The 23361-nt window shown below is 40.4% G+C and overlaps 1 protein-coding gene across 6 annotated transcripts in view; it reads right to left on the bottom strand.

The window, feature by feature from the left end:
• Nucleotides 1-23361, bottom strand: part of FAM13B (family with sequence similarity 13 member B) — a 96831-nt gene that overhangs the window by 59763 nt on the left and 13707 nt on the right. Inside the window, exons 1-4 of one of the 6 annotated variants that reach the window (XM_039483348.1) lie at nt 21069-21332; nt 4507-4673; nt 2521-2711; nt 1814-2026 (exon numbers count right to left, since the gene is read on the bottom strand). In XM_039483348.1, the coding sequence (XP_039339282.1) occupies nt 1814-2026; nt 2521-2677 (370 nt within the window). In that variant the 5' untranslated portion in view covers nt 2678-2711; nt 4507-4673; nt 21069-21332. Of the gene's footprint in view, nt 1-1813; nt 2027-2520; nt 2712-4506; nt 4674-6226; nt 6246-20782; nt 20803-21068; nt 21333-23361 lie in introns of those variants that run through there. The other 5 variants (XM_039483352.1, XM_039483350.1, XM_039483351.1 and 2 more) reach the window with 5 other exon arrangements.

The following is a 23361-nucleotide window of genomic DNA, read 5'->3' as shown; positions in this document are numbered from 1 at the left end:
AAACTAAGTACCAAATATCCTGTAATACAACATACTCTTAAAAGTTTACACAAGATATGGAGAATAGGGAAAGTCGAGACATACAAGGATCCCAAACATATATAAGGATGGGAATTATGACCTCTGAAAATAGCCCATATACCATATAACCGGAGACGAAATCCCTCCAAAAACTGGCCCATGATTGGGGGTGGGGAAGAGTTATAACTCTGATAGAGTAACAATGAGAAACTGGGATGGACAGCTGTATTAGATAACAGAACTATAGCCATTAATCTTGCCCCTGTGACTTAACAATGCTTTGTTATGGAATCGACTTTTGCAAAAATATAAATAAAGTAAAATAAGAATCCACAAGATATATCTCAAGTCTTCCCAAATCATGTGATTCACCACTATGCTAATCTCTCACTTCACCAGATTAGCTAACACATTATGACAAAATAGCAGTCATTGTAAAAATAAAATTTAGTCTACTGCTGTCCATCTCAGTTTCTCATTATTACTATGGGACTGTTGTTCAAAGGAATGGTATACAGGTGCCTCATCTTTCGGACGTCCATTCAAATCTGACCCAGATTGTTAGTAGGGACACTGGCATCCTATATGAAATGAGCTGGTGTGCAGTTTCTATTAACCAGCTATCCAGATAACCAACGTTTTAGTGAAGGTATCATCTAAATAGGCACGGAAACTGAACTACCTTCTCACCCTTCAGAATAGTGCTGGGAAACTTAAAACCCTGCCCCAGGCTGTAACCCACTATAAACCAATAGGGCTTTGGCCATGAAAGCTGTCAAGCCTACGCTTGTCATAGCATTAAACTCAAACATGGAAACTTAAATTAATTTCCCCTAATAGAATACATAAACTTACAAAAGAAAAAAAAATCACACTAGAAAAGAACAAGGATAAACAACAGGGAGAAATAATGTCAAACTCCTACAGATGACACTAGGAACTGTAGAAAGCACCAGTTACGTTACAAGGTGTGGTACAACTATGCCTATATACCCTTTGAGGAACGCACAATGTGTTACTAATAGCAGTGCTGCAAGACAAAAGCTTTTACTAGTCAAGTTATGAATTAACTCCTCCAACACTACACAACACAGCAAAGGCCAAGACCCAGGAGAGTGGATACATATGGACAAAATTTGGGAATTAAAAAAGGTGGCAAATATAGGTGGCAATTGGAACAAAAAGGGTTCTATGACGGACATAAAATAAAATTAGCTGTTACATGCTGACCACCACACTTTCTACAGGAATGGAATGTAACTGAAGAATACACTAAAAAGGTAGAATTCCCACTAAAGTGGATCTGCTCAAAACTCCACCTCCTTGTCACTAAAGCCCTGAATCAGGAGCATGGTCAAACCCCATGCGATCAGTGGGAAGGAAGCAGGGATGGGATGAAGAGAAAAGGGTTCCATCCTGATTCTAAATTGATCATGACTGAGTGGGCTGTTTGGATTCAGGAGCCCTGTCCAAACTTACATATCCAACATCCCAGAAATCCAGGGACAGGATTGGGGGGGGCCCCCCCTTGGGAAAAGGTTGATATGGAGGTTATGCGGCTGCTTAACTGCCTGCAAGCAACTGGTGAATTCCATCTCTCAGACCATAAATAGTTATTTGAACAGAGCCTATTTACTTGGAAGGGAGAATTATATACAAAAAAGAAGTGTATTAATATACATATAGAACACTAAAGAAAAATCTTAGAATCACTTAAACCTCTTGATTTATTGAATGATGCCTTAAAACCACTTGTTACCACCCAACTCCTATTCAAAATAATTCTCTTTACCTTGAGAAAGTTGCATCAAATGAATATGCAAGCTGCCTGGGATCACCGGCTCTGGAAGTTCTTGAAGAAAAAATCTAAGAAGGCTAATAGCTGAGGGTACATCTGCTTCTTTAACCAAGTCCACGTCTTCTCCATTATCATATCTTTTCCGAAGCCACTCCACTGTCTCAGCATTCCCATTGACTTGAAAAAGTCCTTCTTGTTCCAGACCTCCTAAATCAGTAGAAAGTTGCAAAAATAAATTCAGTCCCAACTCGTTTTATCTGATGTTTACTAGAAATCCATTATTTTTATCAATTACAATTGATAATTGTAGATTCATGATTAAACACATGCATTTTACAAGAGCATGGCAAAGCAAGTTATTTCGTAAAATTTCTCTGTAAACCAACACCCAAACATGCGTGTACCTTATCTGAAAGTAAAATAGCCAGATAAAACATTCTCCAGCCCAAAAAGATAATTTCCTACAAAGTACTGTACTTGGTTGGTTACCATTTTTTCTAAATACTATGAATTCAATCAAATGTAACTGCAGAAGTAAAGGAGTGAAACACATACAACACGGAAATTAGAAACTAAAAATAAGTTTGACCCATGAAACCATAATAGTTTCTCAAGGCCAGAATAAAATATGAAAACAGTAATGCTAATTTAAACCAATTAAGACACATGTTCCTCATTTAAAATAGAGGATAAATACATACCATGTTCCTCAATATAGTCCACAACGTGGCGGACTATGAATGGAACCTCATTGTCTGGTTGCCCTTCTTGCTGCAGCTCATCAAGTGGAATTCCAAATATTTTGTTAGCTAGAACAGAGTTGCAGTTACTCAAAGAAGGGGAGGAGCTCTTCCTCATATCTTTTTGCAGCCAAAAATCAAAGCTGTCTTTTCTGTCAAATGAAAGGAATTAAAACTAAGAAAATGTTTACGATTGGACTAGAAGACTAAGAAAATGAGATACTGATATTTTACATATTTTACAAGTATGTTCATTAGTATTTAAATACTTTCCAATCTCTGTTGGGTCACAAGTATGAAACATTTTCATTAGGATCATTGATCCAAGCACAGTAGAACATATGTAAATTGTTCCTCTTGACCCTTAATTTCTATAGATATGTTTTAATCAAATCAGATAAATCAGCAGCAAAGCTGGTTAACATTCAGGAAAATTCCAGTTACTGGACAATTATTCAAGCAATGTTCAACTTGCTTTAGAGTAAGTCTGATTTTCACCACCCTATTGCTAACTGAGCTTGTTCGTAAGCTTTGGACAATCCATTGCAGAGAATCTTCTGAGTGTATTAAATTGAAATTCCATGCACCAAACCTGATGAAGAGGAACACAGCTGGACGAGACTACCAAAAACTGCCAGTAAAAAATAGTCTTGTCTAGTTTTGTTCTGTCAATGTAACTATGCAAGATGGAGCTATATGAAAAGCTAAAATCTGATGGTCTAGAGCTGCAATACCACCAGAATTCCTATGGAATCTGAAGACACCACTGCCTATGCAACTCAGCTTCCAGGAAATGTATTTGCAAAAGACTTTAATGTTTAAACCAATTTCTGAATAAACTTTTAATGCCTGTCTCACTCAAAATATTTTACTGAAAATTCCCATGAAAAAGATCTCAGGTTGACCAATGACCTAGTGGTAGCATTCTTCCTACCATGCAGAAAACCAGTTGTTGCTTGCTGATCTTTGCTCCACTAGTGATCAAACAGGGATTGAAAATGTTGTGGATACAGTGTAATTCAATCCTAAGAGGAAAAGAGGAGACTAAGGGGAGATATGATAGAGGTATATAAAAGCATGAGTGATGTTGAGAAAGTGGATAAGGAAAAGTTATTTACTTATTCCCATAATACAAGAACTAGGGGTCACCAAATGAAATTAATAGGCAGCAGGTTTAAAACAAATAAAAGGAAGTTCTTCTTCACACAGCGCACAGTCAACTTGTGGAACTCCTTACCTGAGGAGGTTGTGAAGGCTAGGACTATAACAATGTTTAAAAGGGAACTGGATAAATTCATGGTGGCTAAGTCCATAAATGGCTATTAGCCAGGATGGGTAAGAATGGTGTCCCTAGCCTCTGTTCGTCAGAGGGTGGAGATGGATGGCAGGAGAGAGATCACTTGATCATTGCCTGTTAGGTTCACTCCCTCTGGGGCACTTGGCATTGGCCACTGTCAGTAGACAGATACTGGGCTAGATGGACCTTTGGTCTGACCCGGTACGGCCATTCTTATGTTCTTATGAAGCAGCTACTGATCCAATTCCTTTAGTTGAGTCATTGACCAAGATAGGCACAGAAGGATGGTGTCTTAAAAGTACACTAAAAAGTACTGGGAAAGATATATATAAAATAGGTGCATACTATTGTTTCAGAGTTGTCTCAAAATAAGCTACTTTTGTCATAACAGAGGAAGTTGCCCCCTTCTGGAGAAGGGATAGCAAAAGAAAAAATATGCTTGGTTAGACTCAGGTGGCCACTCAAGTGCCCATTAGGAAATACTATATGTACAGACTACTATTAAAAGTATGTTTTACATGCATGTGGATTATCCTTACTTTATGAGTGGATTGTCAAACTGTAACGCACCAGGCAGATCGGAATCCACAAACTTTCCTACTTCAATTTTTAAAAAGCAAGCCTGTTAATAGCAGTGTAAGGAAACTTACCTCAGAGTACTTAAACACCCAAGTTTAAAAAATATTTTCTACGCCAGCTGCCCTCACTGACCAAGCATTCTTTTGTCATTTACGGTTGTTTGAGATTATGGCAGAAGATCAGCCGGTAGTTCCTCATTGAAGAAGAGCAGAATTCGATCAGTACTTCAGCAGTTAATCTAAAAATATGAAAAATATTGTAAGGTCCTTAATATTTTAATTTTTTTTAAATACTTGCAAGTCCAAATATTAGTTTGGAAAGATTCTCAGGATCAAGATAAAACAAATGTGACTTTTAAGAACCAACTTAATGCTTTCACCAACCTGGCTCACATGCAGCAACACAAAACAGATATGCATAATCCAGTTTGTTCACACAGTAGTTAATCGAAGCTTAATCATGTGCTACCTTAGTTTTAATAATCAGCACAAGTAACCAGAGACAATATGGACGCAGCGAGCATTACAGACAGTGCTACAAATGTGCCAGATACCTCCTAGCTGGAGGACTAAACCTACCAGCCGAAGTAAATATGAAAAACAGGATTAGTGAGCACAGACTACCTAGGTACAAGGACAATGCATTGAAAGAATCCAGCCCACTCTGCCCACTGCTTGGAAAAGTGAGGCTTTATACCCATGCTTAGAAAGTCCATCTTTCATATCTGCTTCTGGATAGTAGTTTTCATGTATTTAAATCTCCACTTCCCTCCACCTTCTAAAAGGAGAAGGCAGCCAACCCTTCTTCCCACACCCACCTCTGCTTCTTAGCTGCTGGGGAAAGATCAGGGTCCTCCACTGTTCTACTCCTACAGCCTTCATTTTATGGACCTTTTTCTTTTAAAGTCTGTCTCTGCTGCTGTTCAGCTTTCCCAAGCAGCAGCTTGACTGCATCATGATTCTTGACAGTGAACCAACAGGTCTGGATAATTTTACTCTGTTGGTATTTAGCAAAGCAACGAACAGCGGCAGAGATGCTGGAGCTGTCTAACCTCAGAAACACAAGTTTCAATTTGCAATAAAGTAGATTCGCTAAAGTAGATAGGCTAGGGGAATATTTTTAAATAGAAGCTTAGCACTGCAGAAACTGATAGCTTCAGCACCTTCATTCACCAGGGTAAGTTTCCCACGCACCACTAACTAGCAGATTTTCCAAGCTCTGCACACATCTCCTTACAGCACCATGTGAATGCGTGTTTCTGAAAGCCAGCTCAAAAAGTTCCTTTCCACTTTAACTCAAATAATATGAAAATGTTTGAAAAGCAGTCCACTCAACAATGATCCTTTACCAAGTAAGTACTTTATGGACATTTTTAAATGCCAAGTTACACAGGTTAAGAACTTTTTTTCCCCTTAAGAAGTGTTATCCATATAAAGATATTATCACTATAATTAAATTCATATTAAAGGACTTCTTTTTTAAAGGCATATTTTCCCCCACCCCCAAGTCATAATGGAATAAACAACAATACATTAGGTCAGTGGTCTCCAAACTTTTTTGATTGCGCACCCCTATTAGTAAAAAAAAAAAATTGAGCATGCACCCCCCGCTGCACCGCCTCTACATTTTTGCAGGAAAAAAAAAAAAGCTCTCCTCCTGCTGCGCACCCCCAAGGATCCTCTTGCACACCCCACTTTGGAGACCACTGCATTAGGTGACCATTTGAACCCAATTTTTCACCTTTTTAAGTTACAGGAGTTGCCATGCATTTGCTAAATGAAGAATGTTTACCTTCAGCACAATGTGGTTATTCCTGTTCATGGTAAACTATTCACAGCTTAGTTCATATGTAATGTGCACAAAAGGAATATTTTGTAAAATTTGGCAACATTACTGTAATTTTCCCCAAACAGAAAAAAAAGCCACTAGAAAAAAAACACAATAAAAACCTCAGTGAAAAATGTCACTGAATATGAAATGAAACAAAAACCACTATGCAATGCACATTATAAGCATTCCTCAAATATAAAGTACACATTGTCTACAATGAAAAGCTTTGCAATTCTATAAGAACACAATAATTAAGTCCCCAGCATACTAAATAGTCTCACTGTTTTGTGTTTCTATCTTCCATCCAGACAGTTTCACCAATTTATTCACTTTTCCAGCCCCCAATCCATTATGAAATTTCAACTAGAACAATCCAAATATGTTAAAAACGATGCTTGATTAATACTGAATTGACTGTCCTCCCCCCATGATTTTTCTTCTATAACTTTTCCTTTTGTAAAGCTAGATTTGGGGTGGAAGACTGGATCTTTAATTCTGAAAAACAGTAAAGAAGGAAGGAAACTTCAGATTACGTTCCCACAGCCATGCTTCAGTCTCTTCTTGCTGTTCTGGGATTAACCTCTGAAATTGTTAAGGGGTCAGTCATATTACTGCATAATGTAAAGGCTCCATAATTTTATGACTCATTTTCAATTCTGTCCTTATGCAGTTCTTAGTAATTAATTAGCTCAAGCCAGATTTCCACCAAGAAAGTTACAGTAGTGTCATCCACCTGTAATGTATCAAATCCTTACAAAAACTCTCGATTACTTTTGTAAATTTAGTGGCTGTTTGTAAAATCCCTTTTGTTGTTTAAAATGTATGTTTTGATCAAAGTCTTCCTTCTTCTCCATGTAAATTTCAACAGACATGGTAAATGGATGAAAACATACAGATGTAAAGACACTATCACCTGAGTTCTACCAAATGTAATTGGGAATATGGACTATCAATCCTTTTTCAGTCAACCAACCAAGAAGGTGAGGATAGTTATGGAAGCAGTTCTGAAATTTCAGCACACTTTAAAGCTGTGTTAGGTAGGATTTCTTTCTCAAACAAATAAAAAATGAAATGAAAAATCAGGCATTTCAGATGACTGCATCTGAGAATCTCTCAACTTTTGCATTCCATTTTTGTTGTCTGAGCAAACGACAGTCCTCCTGGTCATAGGTTTCAGAGTGGTAGCCTTGTTAGTCTGTATCAGCAAAAACAACAAGGAATCTTTGTGGCACCTTAGAGACGAACAAATGTATTTGGGCATAAGCTTTCATGGGCTTGTGCCCAAATACATTTGTTCATCTGTAAGGTGTCACAAGGACCACCTCATTGTCTCTCCTGGCCATAGGTCTCTCTGAATTCTTAGACAACATCAGCAGCTTAGACAAAATATTCTACAGCACTCCTTTTCAGGTGTAAAATCAGTAATCTAAAAGTGAGAATGTATTTTTTCCTGTATGGATGAATACCTTTAGGAATGATCTAGCCATTTCTCCTGTTCAGCCAGCCATCTTTGAACTATCAATGCTGATTCTTTTAGGTTCTTCCTTTTCCTCTATTTTATCACTTGCAGCATCTAATGGTAATCATGCAAGTTTAAGCAAGTTTGGAAAAATATATCCAGGACAAAGCTTCAATCATCTCTTTATATTGCCCATTTTGTGCAACACCGAAAGTGATGTTAGTATAAACCAAGGCTACATTTTTCTCATGTTCAGACCTTTACTTTTAAGTTCTAATCACAATTTTATTTGTCATTTTTTAGGTGGCCAAGACAAACAGAAGTTGCTCCTGAATGAAGCTGATAAAGAGTTGCTGAAGGCCTGGGAGAGGAACATCCACTACTAGGGTTATGTTCCAATGACAATTACAAAGTTGGCAAAGACAACTTATCTCAATTTTAGAGCCATCAAAAGGATCAATATTATCTGCTACATTTCAATAAAAAAGTTTTATCCAACGTGACGTCTTGAAGACTCAGAAGAAATAAAGTTTTCTGACTCTATGAAATCAGCAAATCCCTTCCACCTTGCAACTTAGCAACTCTTAAAAATGCTAATATTTTACAGTAAAGTAATGAAAACAGACAATTTCTCAAGTCCATTCGACTTTCTCATTTCCTACCAAGCATGTTGTATTGGATAAATCCATAAAAAGATTCAAACTGCAACACCGGTGTTGGTTAATTAAATGCTAGTTACCTATTTGCAATATTGATCAATAGCTTCCAAATTTACTTAAATTTACTTTACAATCATGAACCATCACCTAGTGCTTTTGACAAGGAAGTCTAAAATTTATTATGAGAAATCTAGCTTTATAGAGAACCATACTATCACATTCTCTGCCAGGAGATTCTAGCAAATCAAGTCCCCCATCAGCTCACAACCCCAGGCACTACCTTCTCTTTCTCAATCACCAATGACTGCACCCACTCCTCTTCCCTTGCAGGCTTCAAGATTCTTATTATGAATAAATTACACAATTAGAAATTATCTTGATGTTCTCCTCAATTTCCTTTCAAAGTTTTTCAGAATGGACTGTTTCAGTATTAAATTTTCAAGTATGTTAAATACATGATTCATGTATGTCCACTTTCATAGTATCTAAGAGCCCCAGACCAGAACCTCAATATACTAGGTGATGTACAAACACAGAAAACAGACAGTCCTGCCCCAAAGAGCTTAAAAGACAAGACATAACAGATGGACAGACAGTGAAGTACAATGAGACAATACACCCATATCTCACAAACCTAATCTGGCCCAACTGATATATTTATGTAATCCACATGATAATCAGGCTCTTTAGAAACTAAGCTTTCATTTTAAAAAAAGAAAAAAAAAATCTAGCCTTCATGATTGTGAAGGAAAAACTTTCCAAAGTGAACAGAGAATAAACCAAGGTCACCAAACTGGACTACATGTACCACCAGTGATGTAAGCTTGTTGCAAGTGCTATGCTAAAAGCTCTTTAAAAAAAATTAAAGCATCTTTCCATTTCAAAAGAACAGTTGTCGCATGCACTGCAGCATGCCAGAAAATGCCTGCAACGCAAAATGCACTCTCTCCTGGCCACTTTAGGCCATAATGAACAACACTTGCTGTGTGTTATGCACTGTGGCAGCGCAGATGGGTGCTGTACTCAAGAGGCACACAGATGGCAGGCTTTCTGCTAGGCCTAGCCTTCACTTTCCATCAAGCTGCACAGTTCAAGATACTGAGGTGAACTCCCAAAGTTCCATATCACGCCATCGGAAACAACCAACGGCTGCAAGCCCAGTTCAAAGCGGCTGAAAAAGGCCTGGTTGCAGGCAGCCCCAAGATGAAAGGGCCTCCACACAGGAAGCTACTGCAGAGCAGTAGCTCCCTCTGCACTACAGAGGCTGCAGCCTGGCCCCTGCAGGGCTGGGTCACAAGAGGGAATTCCCCATGCACACCCCCTATTTCCACAGTGAAGTTGGGGCAGGGGATGGGAGTGTCACAGTGAATAAAAACATGGCAACAGAACTAAGGAGACACACCTGGTTCTTCAAGCAGCACAGCAGCTGGCTGGCTGCAATTTGAGTCTCTTCCCAGGAGGAAAAAGACCGAGGAGTCCTTGTGGCACCTTAGAAACTAAAAGATTTTTGGGCATAAGCTTTCATGAGCTAAAACCCACTTCATCGGATGCATACAGTGGAAAATACAGTAGGAAGATACTAGATAGACACACACACAACATGAAAAAATGGGGGTTGCCATACCAACTCTCACGAGACTAATCTATTAAGGCGGGCTATTATCAGCAGGAGAAAAAAAACTTTTGTAGTGATAATCAGGATGGCTCATTTCAAACAGAAGCTGTGAGTAACAGTAGGGGAAAAACTAGCATGGGGAAATAGTTTTTCGTTTGTGTAAATGACCCATCCACTCCCAGTCTTTATTCAAGCCTAATTTAAACGGAGTCCAGTTCGCAAATTAATTCCGGTTCTGCAGTTTCACGTTGGAATCTGTTTTTGAAGTTTTTTTTGTTGAAGAATTGAGGCTTTTAGGTCTGTAATTGAGTGTCCAGGGAGGTTGAAGAAGTGTTCTCCGACTGGTTTTTGAATGTTATAATTCTTGATGTCTGATTTGTGTCCATTTATTCTTTTGCGTAGAGACTGTCCCGTTTGGCCAATGTACATGGCAGAGGGCATTGCTGGCACATGATGGCATACATCACATTGGTAGATGTGCAGGTGAATGAGCCCCTCATGGTGTGGCTCATGTGATTAGGTCCTATGATGGTGTCCCTTAAACTCATACATGGACAGAGTTCGCAAAGGGCTTTGTTGCAAGGATAGGTTTCTGGGTTAGTGTTTTTGTTGTGTGGTTGCTGGTGAGTATTTGCTTCAGGTTGGGGGGCTGTCTGTAAGGGAGGACTGGCCTGTCTCCCAAGATCTGTGAGAGTGAGGGATCATCCTTCAGGATAGGTTGTAGATCCTTGATGATGCACCGGAGAGGTTTTAGTTGGGGACTGAAGGTGATGGCTAGTGGCATTCTGTTACTTTCTTTGTTGGGCCTGTCCTGTAGTAGGTGACTTCTGGATACTCTTCTGGCTCTGTCAATCTGTTTCTTCACTTCAGCAGGTGCGTACTGTAGTTTTAAGAACGCTTGATAGAGATCTTTTAAGTGTTTGTCTCTGTCTGTGGGATTGGAGCAAATGCGGTTGTATCTTAGAGCTTGGCTGTAGACCAGGGATTCTCAAACTGGGGGTCAGGACCCCTGAGGGGGTCATGAGGTTATTACATGGAGGGTCATGAACTGTTAGCCTCCACCACAACGCCTGCTTTGACTCCAGCATTTATAATGGTGTTAAATATATTTTAAAAAGTGTTTTTAATTTACATGTGGGGGGGGTCGCACTCAGAGGCTTGCAATGTGAAAGGGGTCACCAGTACAAAAGTTTGAGAACCACTGCTGTAGACAATGGATCGTGTGGTGTGGTCTGAATAAAAGCTGGAGGCATGTAGGTAAGTATAATGACTAGTAGGTTTCCACTATAGGGTGGTGTTTACGTGACCATCGCTTATTAGCACTGTAGTGTCCAGGAAGTGGATCTCTTGTGTGGACTGGTCCAGGCTAAGGTTGATGGTGGGATGAAAATCATTGAAATCATGGTGGAATTCCTCAAGGGCTTCTTTTCCATGGGTCCAGATGATGAAGATGTCATCAATGTAGCACAAGTAGAGTAGGGGCGTTAAGGGACAAGAGCTGAGGAAGTGTTAGGGGACAAGAACTAAGTCAGCCATAAAATGTTGGCATACTGTGGGGCCATGTTGGTACCTATAGCAGTGCTGCTGACTTGAAAGTATATATTGTCCCCAAATGTGACACAGTTGTGGGTGAGGACAAAGTCACAGTTCAGCCACCAGGTTTGCCATCACATTATTGGGGATACTGTTCCTGATGGCTTGTAGTCCCATTTTTTCATGTTCTCTGTGTGTGCGCGCTCGCATATTATATATATATAATCTTCCTACTGTATTTTCCACTGCATTCATCTGATGAAGTGGGTTTTAGCCCACAAAAGGTTATGCCCAAATAAATTTGTTAGTCTCTAAGGTGCCACAAGTACTCCTCGTTCTTTTTGTGGATACAGACTAACACGGCTACCACTCTGAAACCTGTTCCCAGGAGGAGGAGCCCCTGTGTAGTTTTCCTAAGAGTGCAGACATCTAGGACAGGAGCTGATGGGCAGCAAGAGGCCTCCTGGAGTGGAGCTGCCTGATGCCCAAGTAAAGTCCCCAACTTTCAGCAGAGTCCCCACTCCCGCAAAGGCCCACTGGCCCTTTTACACACCCCGTCCTATCTCCATCATTAATGGCACTTCCTGCCCTCTGCTCCCTCCCCCCCTCCCCCCGAGCTACTCAAAATGTTTTGTATTTTTCTTTATTTAAATTTTGTAAAACAGGAAGCAAAGTGAACTTTGGTTTGCGTTCAACAATAATCTAGATAAGGAGTAGGAACTTCAAATTTAAAATTAGCTAAGTTAAAAAGTCAAGCTATGAATGTAGTTCAGCTACATTCCAAGATATATCAAGATGTCATCTATGACATTTGTGTCTTGTAATCTGAATAATACAACAAGACAAATAATGATGTCTGCTTCATTGTGTTTCTTTTTGATGCACTGTCTAAAAACCAGAGATGTTTAAAAAAGGACTTTATAATCAAACATTTTATAGTAAAATAAATGCCTAAGGAAGCCTAAAGTCTGGAAATACATAGAATAAGCCTGTGAAGACCTAAAGTAAATGTGCACTAAAAAGAGAAGTTTGCTTGTCAGACCTTCAAACATCATTTTTTAAAGAAGGTGGTACATGAAGCAATAACTTTTGGGAACCACCAGAATAAGTTGCTGCAATATTGTCTTTTTGAATATGTGGACAACCTAAAACCACCCAGAAGTGTTAACTCCCTTGCCCTCCATTGATCATATCAGGGTGTTGACCCCAAAGCCTAAAAACTATGCTTTAAATGCCTGTATTATTTAATTCCCAATCATTTTCACAGTTCAAATGGAGAAGGGAGAAATTAGGAGTTGAACCGAGGGGGGGGGGAAGATAGATAAAGATGAAGGGAAAAAAGTAGCTGTGATCCTAAAGATGAAACCCATTTCCCGTTAAGAGATGCCAAAGGACAAGATACTGAACAAACCAGTAACTAAAAATGTAGTTACCACACAAATTTCACCCTTGATTTTTGTGCAAACGTCCCACTGACACTAGCAAGAGTGCCACTGTGGATTAGGAATCGATAGTACCCTGACATTTTCACCTCATCCCATATATTAGAATTAAAATGGAATTACGTCCTCTTCAAAAAGGCTAAATGCAAATACTTCAGCATAACACACTAAAAACCTGTTAGGGTGTCTTTTAGTGAAAAAACGAATGTGGGGTTTTCTCCAAATCCGGAACACTTTCTATATTGTGAGGATATGTTTTATATAAATCACCCAAAAATGCTAAAGTTTCACTTATTCATACAAAATAGAAAGATTCATCCTGACATGACCAAGTATTATAGAATTACAGTATTAGAGAGTATTAGAGAGAGCTCAGTGGTTTGAGCATTGACCTGCTAAACCCAGGGTTGTGAGTTGAGGGGGCAACTTAGGGATCTGGGGGAAAATTAGTACTTGGTCCTGCTAGTGAAGGCAGGGGGCTGGACTAAATGACCTTTCAGGGTCCCTTCCAGTTCTATGAGATAGGTATATCTCCATATATTTTATATTTTATTTTTATATCAGTGACACATTAGGGTGGAAGTGTGTGTTTCATTCTGTACTTTGAACTTCTTGACTTATCTATTTGTATGTTATATTCCTTTTATGGTGAGTGAATACTTCACGTCTGCTAGGGAAACAGCATTACAAGCCTTGGTTTTTGTAATCTTAATGGCATTTGTTTATCTTGGCAACAGAATTGCAAGTATTCCACACCCACCAATGAAATAATGCTTTTTAAATGAACTTCAAGTGCATGAAAAGGTAAGAATATTTTATTGTTGATTCTGTGTTTGCGAACTGAATAATAAGTTATGTTACTTACTGATCTTTTTAAAGCATTTTGAGATCTAAAGATGAAAAGCACTATATAAGAGCGAATAGTATATTGTAAACTATTTCCTATGACACATCACCAGTAGATACTGGTGTAAAATTGAGTTAACAGGTCTCCAGTTAAAGGCTTGTGTTCAATTATAGTTGTGGATCTAACCATTTGGTCTATTTAAGAACTGATTTATTAAATTTGTGATGATCTGAGACAAGCAGTGGTACAAAGTCTAATGTGTAGGTTCGTGAGACAATTTTTATAGCCTGGTCAGAAATGACTGCCTTATCAAAAAGATACGAGCATTTCATTTCTCGCTCTGTCCCTAACCTGATGATTATTTAACCCACATGTTCCTTATCTAACTAGTTAACTGAAATACACTGGCTGTAAGGAAACAAGCCTCAGCAATTTTGCACATCATCAAAAGAACTAGAAATATCCACACTGCTTGTTCTTTCATTATAAACTTAGTATTGATATATACACAAGACTAGATCTCTACTGAATGACCCCAAACACCAGATTACACTGCCATGAGTTTTTCCTGCATAACCAGACAGCCTTAGAAAGTACTTAAGCCTTCTAGTATTATAACAAGGCAAATATAAACACAGAATATTGTCTTAGAATGATGTCCTTGTCAGAAATAAAAATAGCATTCCCATAGTGACTCTTAGAATAAGCCAAATTGGTACTTATGTCAGCATAGGGAAGAAATGTAATGGAACAATTGCATCGCAACCTCAAACAACCAATCAGTTTTTTAAACCACACATTAATAAAAGTATTATGTAATACTTGTTTGGAAATAATTTTTAAAACAGTAGACAAAAAACAGACTAATGATGGTGAGTGTTTCTATATATATTTTCTCCTCTTTACAATTCGGTCATTTGATTTTAAAGAGGAAGAATCCGTATTTCATTTTCTTCACAAATCAAACAAACAGGTCTTAAATCAACACTGCCACAACCTCTAGTGGCCATCAATAAAGGTAAGCACTGCTTACAGTAATTACACTCAATATTTAGAAAAATGTACAAGTCTTATCTCAAATACTTACTGTACGGTTGTATATTCTATTTGTAAACTTAGTAAAAAAAAAACCAATACCAACAGATTTGATTTAAACGTAAGCACTAGGTTGCAATTTTACAATCATTTTAGAAAGAATACACTGATAAAGCACTGCAATCTGTTAAAGACTAGTCCAAGCACCACTAAAAATCAATCATTCTGTGAAAATATGCTCACTAATATATTAAAGACATCATTTTATTCACTTACTAGCTCAAATCCAGAGGAATTTTAACGGCATATCTCAGCAACTTAAAAACAAGATTCCTATGTAATTTTATTTTTTCAATAAAAATGAATTAAACCACCACATATCCCCGAAAACAAAAGTGGAGGTCTCTTGCTTTCTGCTTTACACATACCACTAAACACTGCCAGATTCTCTCCCTCAGCTGCTGCCAATGCTCATGCGCAGAAATATAAAGAAACTTCCTGCTAGCACAGATCACATCTCGTTCCTAACAGCCACTAGTTAATAAATAAAAAGCCTTTTGTATCTTGTGTAGGAGCTAATTATATTCGTCTTACTTGCCCTACAATAATGAAAAACAGCACTCCATAAAACAAGCACCTGTACTTACCACCCCCATCAGATAATACAGACCTAATAAATGTAATAGCATTATAAAAAAATGTACAATTGAGTAACTAATATATTATTAACAGAAGGAAAATATCAGTAGAACTATGCAATTAAAGAGATTCACATTCTGTAAACAAGACTGTTTAACAATTATTGTAACTGCTACAGACTGATTCCTGTTCAGAAATCAAGTTATTTCACACAGCTTCTCCCTCCCCCGAAAAAAGGGCAAATAATGCAAGTACATAATGTACTTATAAATAATGTTATCCCATTATAGAGATTTGTCTCCATTTCTCCCCCTCTCAGATAGGTGAACAAAAACACATGTGAACTCAATGCTTCACAAAATGTGATGCTTGGTCCACTTGTGACAGGCAGACTGCCTGTATTCTGGTGATGACAAAACAAAAAGGTGGTCCTACAGTCCCAGAAAGTTTTGAACGCACATGCATGCACTGTTCATACAGAATTCCATTCCACAGTTATGTCTATTTGAGCTGCTGCAAAGGAACGAACAACTGCCAACGAGCCTTGTGGTTCAGTATTTCTTAATGCAACTTCAACCACAACCAAATTTACAAACATCACTAAAACTGAAAGGGTAACAAATACACAGGATGACATAATCAAACTGAAAGTGACCTGGAAAAATTAGAGCAGTGAGGGTCTCAGGCAATAACAGACTGGATACTCATTAAATGTAAAGTCCTACACACAAGCAAGAAAACAAGCAGATACAGTATAAGAGGTGGGGCAGAAGGAGAAACAAACCGGTTGCCACTCCAATCACACTACGTTTAGCTTTATTTTGTCCAAGTATTACATTATGTAATCAATACACTGCAAGGAAAGGTGGAATGGAAAGGGAATCTGTATGAGCAGAAACATTGTAGGATAGAATGATCACTGTTAAAATCTTTACAATTGCTGTTTGTAAGTAATTAACCTGACCAACACATTCTTATATTTTATACAATTACATGGGGCTCTGATTAGGCCACCTGCCCATGTATAGTTTGCAGGAGCAGGGCCATAAACTTTACTATAGTGACAAGAATTTAAATGTGATGCAAATAATTATAGTTTAAATTAAAATTTTCTCCCTTCCAACACATTCTGTACTTAAAAGAAATACCCAGAATACCCAAAGACGAGACTAGAACCCTTTATGCATACACAGGTGAGGAATCATAAATAAAAAAAGAGAATAGTTATTAATGACCATATTACAATAACGCTCCTTATTTGGCTAAAGCCCGAAAGCAGATACAACTACAAAACACTGTACACTTCTAGCATTACAGTGCTCCTCCCACACACTGAAAATAAAGGATGTACTCATTGTACCCAGGTTCTAATGCATTTATCTCTTTATGAAACTGATATGACATACAGTATTGTAGAAACTATATTCTAACTGCACGCCAAAGAAAATATATAATAGAATTTGCACTGAAAAATAAATCTGTGATTTGATCTCTATGTATTCTCAGAGCAGTGTGAAAGTCTGGTCAACTCAGATTCAATTACCAACCACGGATCAAGAATATATTCCAGAAATCAAAACTATCCCTAATTCTACCAAGGAATACACTATACCATTCTTTTTAAAGAAAATGTGTTGAAATGTGCAGAAAGACATGTTCAGTGAAAAACAGGCACAAAGAGGGGTTGCAAAAAGTTAGCTAGCTTCTCACAAAGTGAAATAATACTTAGATTCTAGGTTAGATTCCAACTTCAGCATGAAAAATTACAAAACACAGATTATTCAGCAGATCACTATTGGAATAGCATACAAAAAAACCAACCCCCACCATAACCCTTCATATTCCTCAAAAAAATATAAATAAACAAAAACAAACAAACAAACATGTGAGCAGAGGGGAATATCAATTGTTCAAAAGGCTTGCATAAGTATTAAATAAGTTTCTAAAGAACAGCACCCATCCCTAGAGTGGCCAGCAAAAACGTAACTGATTCTAAAATGGTACACCCATTTTTTTGGTTATCACCACTTTCCTTCCTCACAATCCAAACATTTAGCAGCCTTGCAAGAAATAATTTCTCTCGCCCTCCAATAGTGAGTTACTAATTATTTCTTTTCGCCAGGTGTTTAGCCAGCAGCAAAGGTTATTTGGAGTTACGTGTAGAATGTAAGGAGTTTGTCATTCCGTACGGATCTCCTTTCTTCACATCCACAGCTTCCTTTCCAGAAAAAGGATTACCAGACTCACTCCCCTTTCACACATTCAATTTTGAAAAATTCTATCCACTCACAGTGTGGGAGCTTGCACTGCCCTTTCAGGGAGCCTCAGAAGGAGGCTTGTGACCCAAAGGTAGCGCATCTTCAAAAGGTTGTGTATTCAAAGAGGAATGAACTCCCAAAGGAACTAAGGATCATCAAGCCTTCCCACCTTCTGTTCCAAGTGCAAGGACTTTTTCCACTCTCTTATAGAAAACAAACACAAACTCTGCTCATTCACTTGTCCAGGATATGTAAAACTTTATTTCATGAGACTATAAACTGTGTTACTTTTTTATTATTATTTTCATTATTTTTTAAAAAAGGGGTGTGAAGCTTAGATTTTCAGGAAAGTCATTTACTTAAAACAGATATTATGAAAGAACACAAACCACTTTTTGCCTGACTAGTACAGCTTGCACTAATGTTAAAGACGTGAAGAATCCCCATTTAAATTTAAAATATCTGTTTTTGGCAGGATGCTTAGCTTATCTTTTCAGTACTTCCACTGTGAATTGTAATTTTTTTAAATTTCTGTTTCTACCATTGTTGCACAGCCCAGAGTATTGAGGGGGACAAAATGCTTATGCGGACGACATTTTTAAGTCAGGATGAATCCTGGATTTTTCCATTTAACATTGACTATCACAGTGTAAAACTAGGGAGTGGTTTACACTGTATGTTCTCTGATAAAATGGTTGTACCAGAATTTATTAAAATCTGCTGCAGAATTCTCCAATAACTTGAGGTTTTTAAATAAGCCCTATCTGAAATATATGTCTTGCACTATTCACTGTGCATCAGAAATAGTAGAAGATCCTGGAAAACGAAACATACCAGTTGCACCATTCGTGCTTATAAGCAGACAAGCCAGCACAAGTTATCTCAGTGCTCCTGGGCATCATGCCACTGACCTTCCTCTCAGAACTATGCATCTCAAAAGGTACAAATGACACTTATTTTCACCATTATTCTAAATAAAACTTGTTTAAGCAGATTAGGGATTTGATATCACTTAACGGAAGTCTTCAAATGTCTTTAAAAAATCCAAGACTTTGCCTACTGCCTTTTGTTTTGGAAAGACTGCCAAGATTGGTAGGTACAAAATCCAGAGGGCTTCAGACCCTAGGTTTTAGTTTATTTTAAAATTATCTCCCCTGCCAGACACCAGAAAACTATTCAGACCATGCTCCATTTATTGCTAGACTAAGCAAACTTTCCAGAGATGGGTAAGGAAGACACATCCATACACGAGAGTTTTGCTACTTCTTTTTTTCAAAACATTGATGCAGGTAGAAGTAAATCTTCCTGCTTGATATCAGAAAGGGACTTGGCCCAACAAGAAACAATGCACCCTTAAATTAGGGTGTCTGAGGATTGTTAAATATAGTTATTGAAATCCATCAAAATCTCAGTAAAGATCCAAGCAGGTGGACCAGAATGTCTAATCTGTCATTCATAGTCAGCAGGAGAATCTTGGTATTATCAAAAATATTGATGTGCAATCGAAAGTAAGAACAGTAAATTATTACTGGGTATCTAAGACAACCAGAAAATAAAATATGAAATAGCTAAACAAACAAGAATTCCCCATATTCCAAATGACAAAAGGTATTTGCTTTCTGAGTATTGGCAAATATGCTTACCTTTTATGGAACATTTGCTATAGAGGTCTGCTATCCTCACCTCCCACCACCTTAATTGCTCTAAAAATCATCCTGTTTAAAGTTTACCAGCATTCAGATGCCCTTCATTTTTTGTCATATCTTCCATCATTGAGTACTCAGAAATATAAAGTAAAACTTAATAGCTAGCTTTAATAAACAGTTTCACTTTCTATACACAGAAGGGGCTGAATGTAGCCAAGGAACAGTAGTAACCTCATTATGTATTCTAGTATATTTAATTTCCAGCCACTACACTCTCTCTCCCTTGTGCTTACAAGCAGCGTCAAAATATTTTTAATACAACATGCTTCCCCCACAAAGGCTGAGGAAACTGCAATAAAGATGACCTTGCACCAACAGTTTTATGTTGCAGCGCTGACTTCCCTACCATAGAGGAACATGCTACCATTGAGGGGCCAAGAATATCAACTCATTCCAAAAGGAACACAGCACTTTGGTGCCAAGATGTGCCTACTTGGTGCACATCTCCATTACAGATACTACAGTGAATCAGCTACAGTGCTGCAGCTATGATGCCATATCATAGTATAGATGCTTCCTATATTGAAAAGAGTTTTTCATCAATGTAGTTAATCCATCTCTCCAAGGGGCAGTAGCTAGATCGATAGAAGAATTCTTCCATTGATTTAGCCGCATCTGCACCAAGGGTTAGATCAACCTAAGCAGTCAGGGTGAGAAATCTCTTTACAGCCCTAAGCAACATAGATAGGTTGATCTAATTTTTAACCAGGCCTTAGTAATAAGTTTAAAGCAACAAAGAGTCCTGTGGCACCTTAAAGACTAACAGATGTATTGGCGCATAAGCTTTCGTGGGTGAATACCCACTTCCTCAGATGCATGTTAGTAAGTTTAACTCCCTAGGGAGCTCTCAGTACCAATGAAGGACCCACACTGACATGTTCTTTCTAGTCTGATGCTAAATTCAACTTCGAAGACTTAAATCTCCAAAACAATATTCTAGGTGCTGATGAGGCCTCAGAGCCCACAGAAGACTTGGGCACTACAGCCACAGAGCCCAAATCTATCCAGTACCAACTTAATCAGTGTAAGTCCCTGATCTGCCTCGTTTGGAACTCACAAACGAAGTTCCTTCACAGGGCACAAGGCTGGTCTGTTGTGGGGTGGAGGGACCAAGCTCCCAAGGCTGCCTTGGTGAAGAAGGCAAGAAGCCTCTGCTGCCTGTCAGTGGTGGCTTGAAGTACGAGCAGGCCCTGCACGGTGACTAGGGAAACAGGAGTCCCAAAGCAGAACAAACACCCAACCCCAGGGACACAACTTCAGTTCTCTGTCTTCGCCCAGAGGCCAAGCCCGCGCAGCCCGAGGCGCCACACTGCGCGGCTGTAACCTTGGCTGAGAGAGGAGGAAGTTACATGACCCCCGCGGGCTGCTTCCAGGACGCTCCCGCAGCTCAGCACAACTTCCCACCGGGGCCAAGGGATAAAGCGGCTGCATTTCAACCGCCCCCGCCCCCGCCTCTGGTCGATTTTACAACAGGCCGGGGGGCCTGGGTAGCTCCTCGGGCAGGTTCCAAACAGAACTCGATTCTACCCCTCCCCCCCCCCACCTGCCCGCTCCACAGCCCCCCCCCTCAGCCCCTGTCAGTGGCGCATGCGCGGTGCCAGTCCCCTCACCGTTGCCAGGTGATGACTTTCCCTCCCCGCCGTTCTCAGCAGCAGCAGGTTCCTCCGCCTCTTTCTACCCCGGGCTCCGGTGTGGGCCCCGCCGCTCTTCTCGGCTTTTCCTCCTCCCAGAGCTACAGCTGCTGCCGAGCACAAAGCAGCAGTCCAGCCCCGACACAATCTGACCCGCGGGCCCCTCCGTAGCTGCAGCTCCTCGGCTAGTAGGGTCCCCAACGGATTAGCGGCGGCGGCAGCAGCGACTGGCGGAAGTGACGCGCTGACTGACAGGTGCAGCAGCGCGCGCGCGCGCCCCCGCCCCCTGGGTCACGTGCAGCGGGAGGGGGCTGAGAAGGGAAGCAAGAGGCGGGCGGTGGAGAAAAGGGCTGGAAGGCGGGGGAGCGCGGACAGGGCAGAGAGGGGGCGGGGCGGGGCGCGGTGCGGGAGCAGAGGGTGGAGACGGAGGGGGATGGGAGGTTAGGGTAGAGCTGTGGGAAAGCCGGGACAACTGGCGGGTGGAGAGGGATGAGCGGGGGAAACAGGAGGGAGCTGGGGGAAAGTAAGAGCTGGGCGATGGGGGAGCTGGGGCTAAGAGGGAGCTGAGGGTAGAGAGGAGGAGGGGGTGAGCTGGGGCTAGGATGGAGGGGAAGAGGGAGCTGAGGGTAGAGAGGAGGAGGAGGGGTTTAGCTGGGGTGGACGATGGGGGAGCTGTGGCTAGCAGAGGGAGCTGAGGGTAGAGAGGAAGAAGAGGGCTGAGCTGGGGCTAGGATGGAGGGGAAGAAGGAGCTGAAGGTAGAGAGGGGAAAGGAGGGGGATCTGGGAGAAAATCAGGAGGGAGATGGAGGAAAGCGGGGTGGACAATGGGGGAGCTGGGGCTAGGATAGAGGGGAAGGGGGAGCTGAGGGTAGAGAGGAGGAGGAGCGGTGAGTTGGGGTGGACGATGGGGGAGCTGCAGCTAGGATGGAGGGGAAGAGGGAGCGGAGAGTAGGGAGGAGGGGGTGAGCTGGGCTGGATGATGGGGGAGCTGCGGCTAGAACAGAGGGGAAGAGGGAGCAGAGAGTAGCGGGTGAGCTGAGGTGGATGATGGAGCCGGGGCTAGGACGGAGGGGAAGAGGGAGCTGAGAGTAGAGAGGAGGAGGGGTGAGCTGGGGTGGACAATAGGGGAGCTGCCGCTAGAACAGAGGGGAAGAGGGAGCTGAGGGTAGAGAGGAGGAGGAGCGGTGAGCTGGGGTGGACGATGGGGGAGCTGCAGTTAGGATGGAGGGGAAGAGGGAGTAGGGGGTGAGCTGGGCTGGATGATGGGGGAGCTGCGGCTAGAACGGAGGGGAAGAGGGAGCTGAGGGTAAAGAGGAGGAGGTGAGCTGGGATGGACGATGGGGGAGCTGGGGCTAGGACGGTGGGGAAGGGAGACTTGGAATGAGAAAAGGAATAGATGAGACACAATGGAAGCAAGGGGGAAGACAGACAACAGTAGAAAATGTGCTGTGGTGCTTCAGTAGTGAGTATCAAGCCCTTCTCTGTTTGTGCCTCTGACACCCCAGCAAAGTCCCCAATCAGAGAGCTTTATTTATTTTTAAATACTTTCCAAGCACAGAGTGACTTCCAAACATTTTTAAAATGTAAGGAATGCCCCAGGGAAAGAATTTCCCTGATGTGCATGGCATGGAAGGTCAGAGAGAAGTGTGATTGTGGCATTCATCATGTGGGGCCAAGCACATTGCTAATAGGGATCTGAGCACCTGTTTAAATTGAGCAGACTCAATTGTAATCTTTTAAGAAATGATTTGAAAGAACCTCACTCTTTAGGTAAACTACCAAAGCTCTGCAATGCCTTGAAATCAAACTAGGAAAGGATGTGCCTATACAAGGGAAATTAACAAATCCATTCTCACTGAGTCAGGAGAACCAGGGGGAGAGGTGGTAAATTTTCCCAGTCTAGACAAAGGACAAAAAAGGCATGGCATTGCACAGTTCAGATTACTCAGATAACTATAACATGGCCCCCCGTCACTGCTTGCAGAATGACCAGAAGTATAGAGATAGCATTATCCCTGGAGATTGAAACTTGGGATAATTTAAGTAATGACCCCATGAAGTAAGAATGCATTTTTCTAGAACACCTTGTTGTTAACTTTCCGGTGATTGTGACATCCAGTAACTTCAGTAGGGCTCCAAGCAGGTTCAAAGCTCCACTCACAGAATTGAGACCCAAGGCCTTATTAAATGTATAAATTATTTATATGCACTTTACTGATACAGGATTTCTGCCCTTTTTGTATCTGTAGTGTACAGAAAAACTACATATTTT

The sequence above is a fragment of the Mauremys reevesii genome, linkage group 8, assembly GCF_016161935.1.
Source record: "Mauremys reevesii isolate NIE-2019 linkage group 8, ASM1616193v1, whole genome shotgun sequence".
NCBI lineage: Eukaryota > Metazoa > Chordata > Testudines > Geoemydidae > Mauremys > Mauremys reevesii.
Note: the sequence above shows the minus strand (reverse complement) of the source record. Positions and strands in the feature narration are given on the sequence as shown.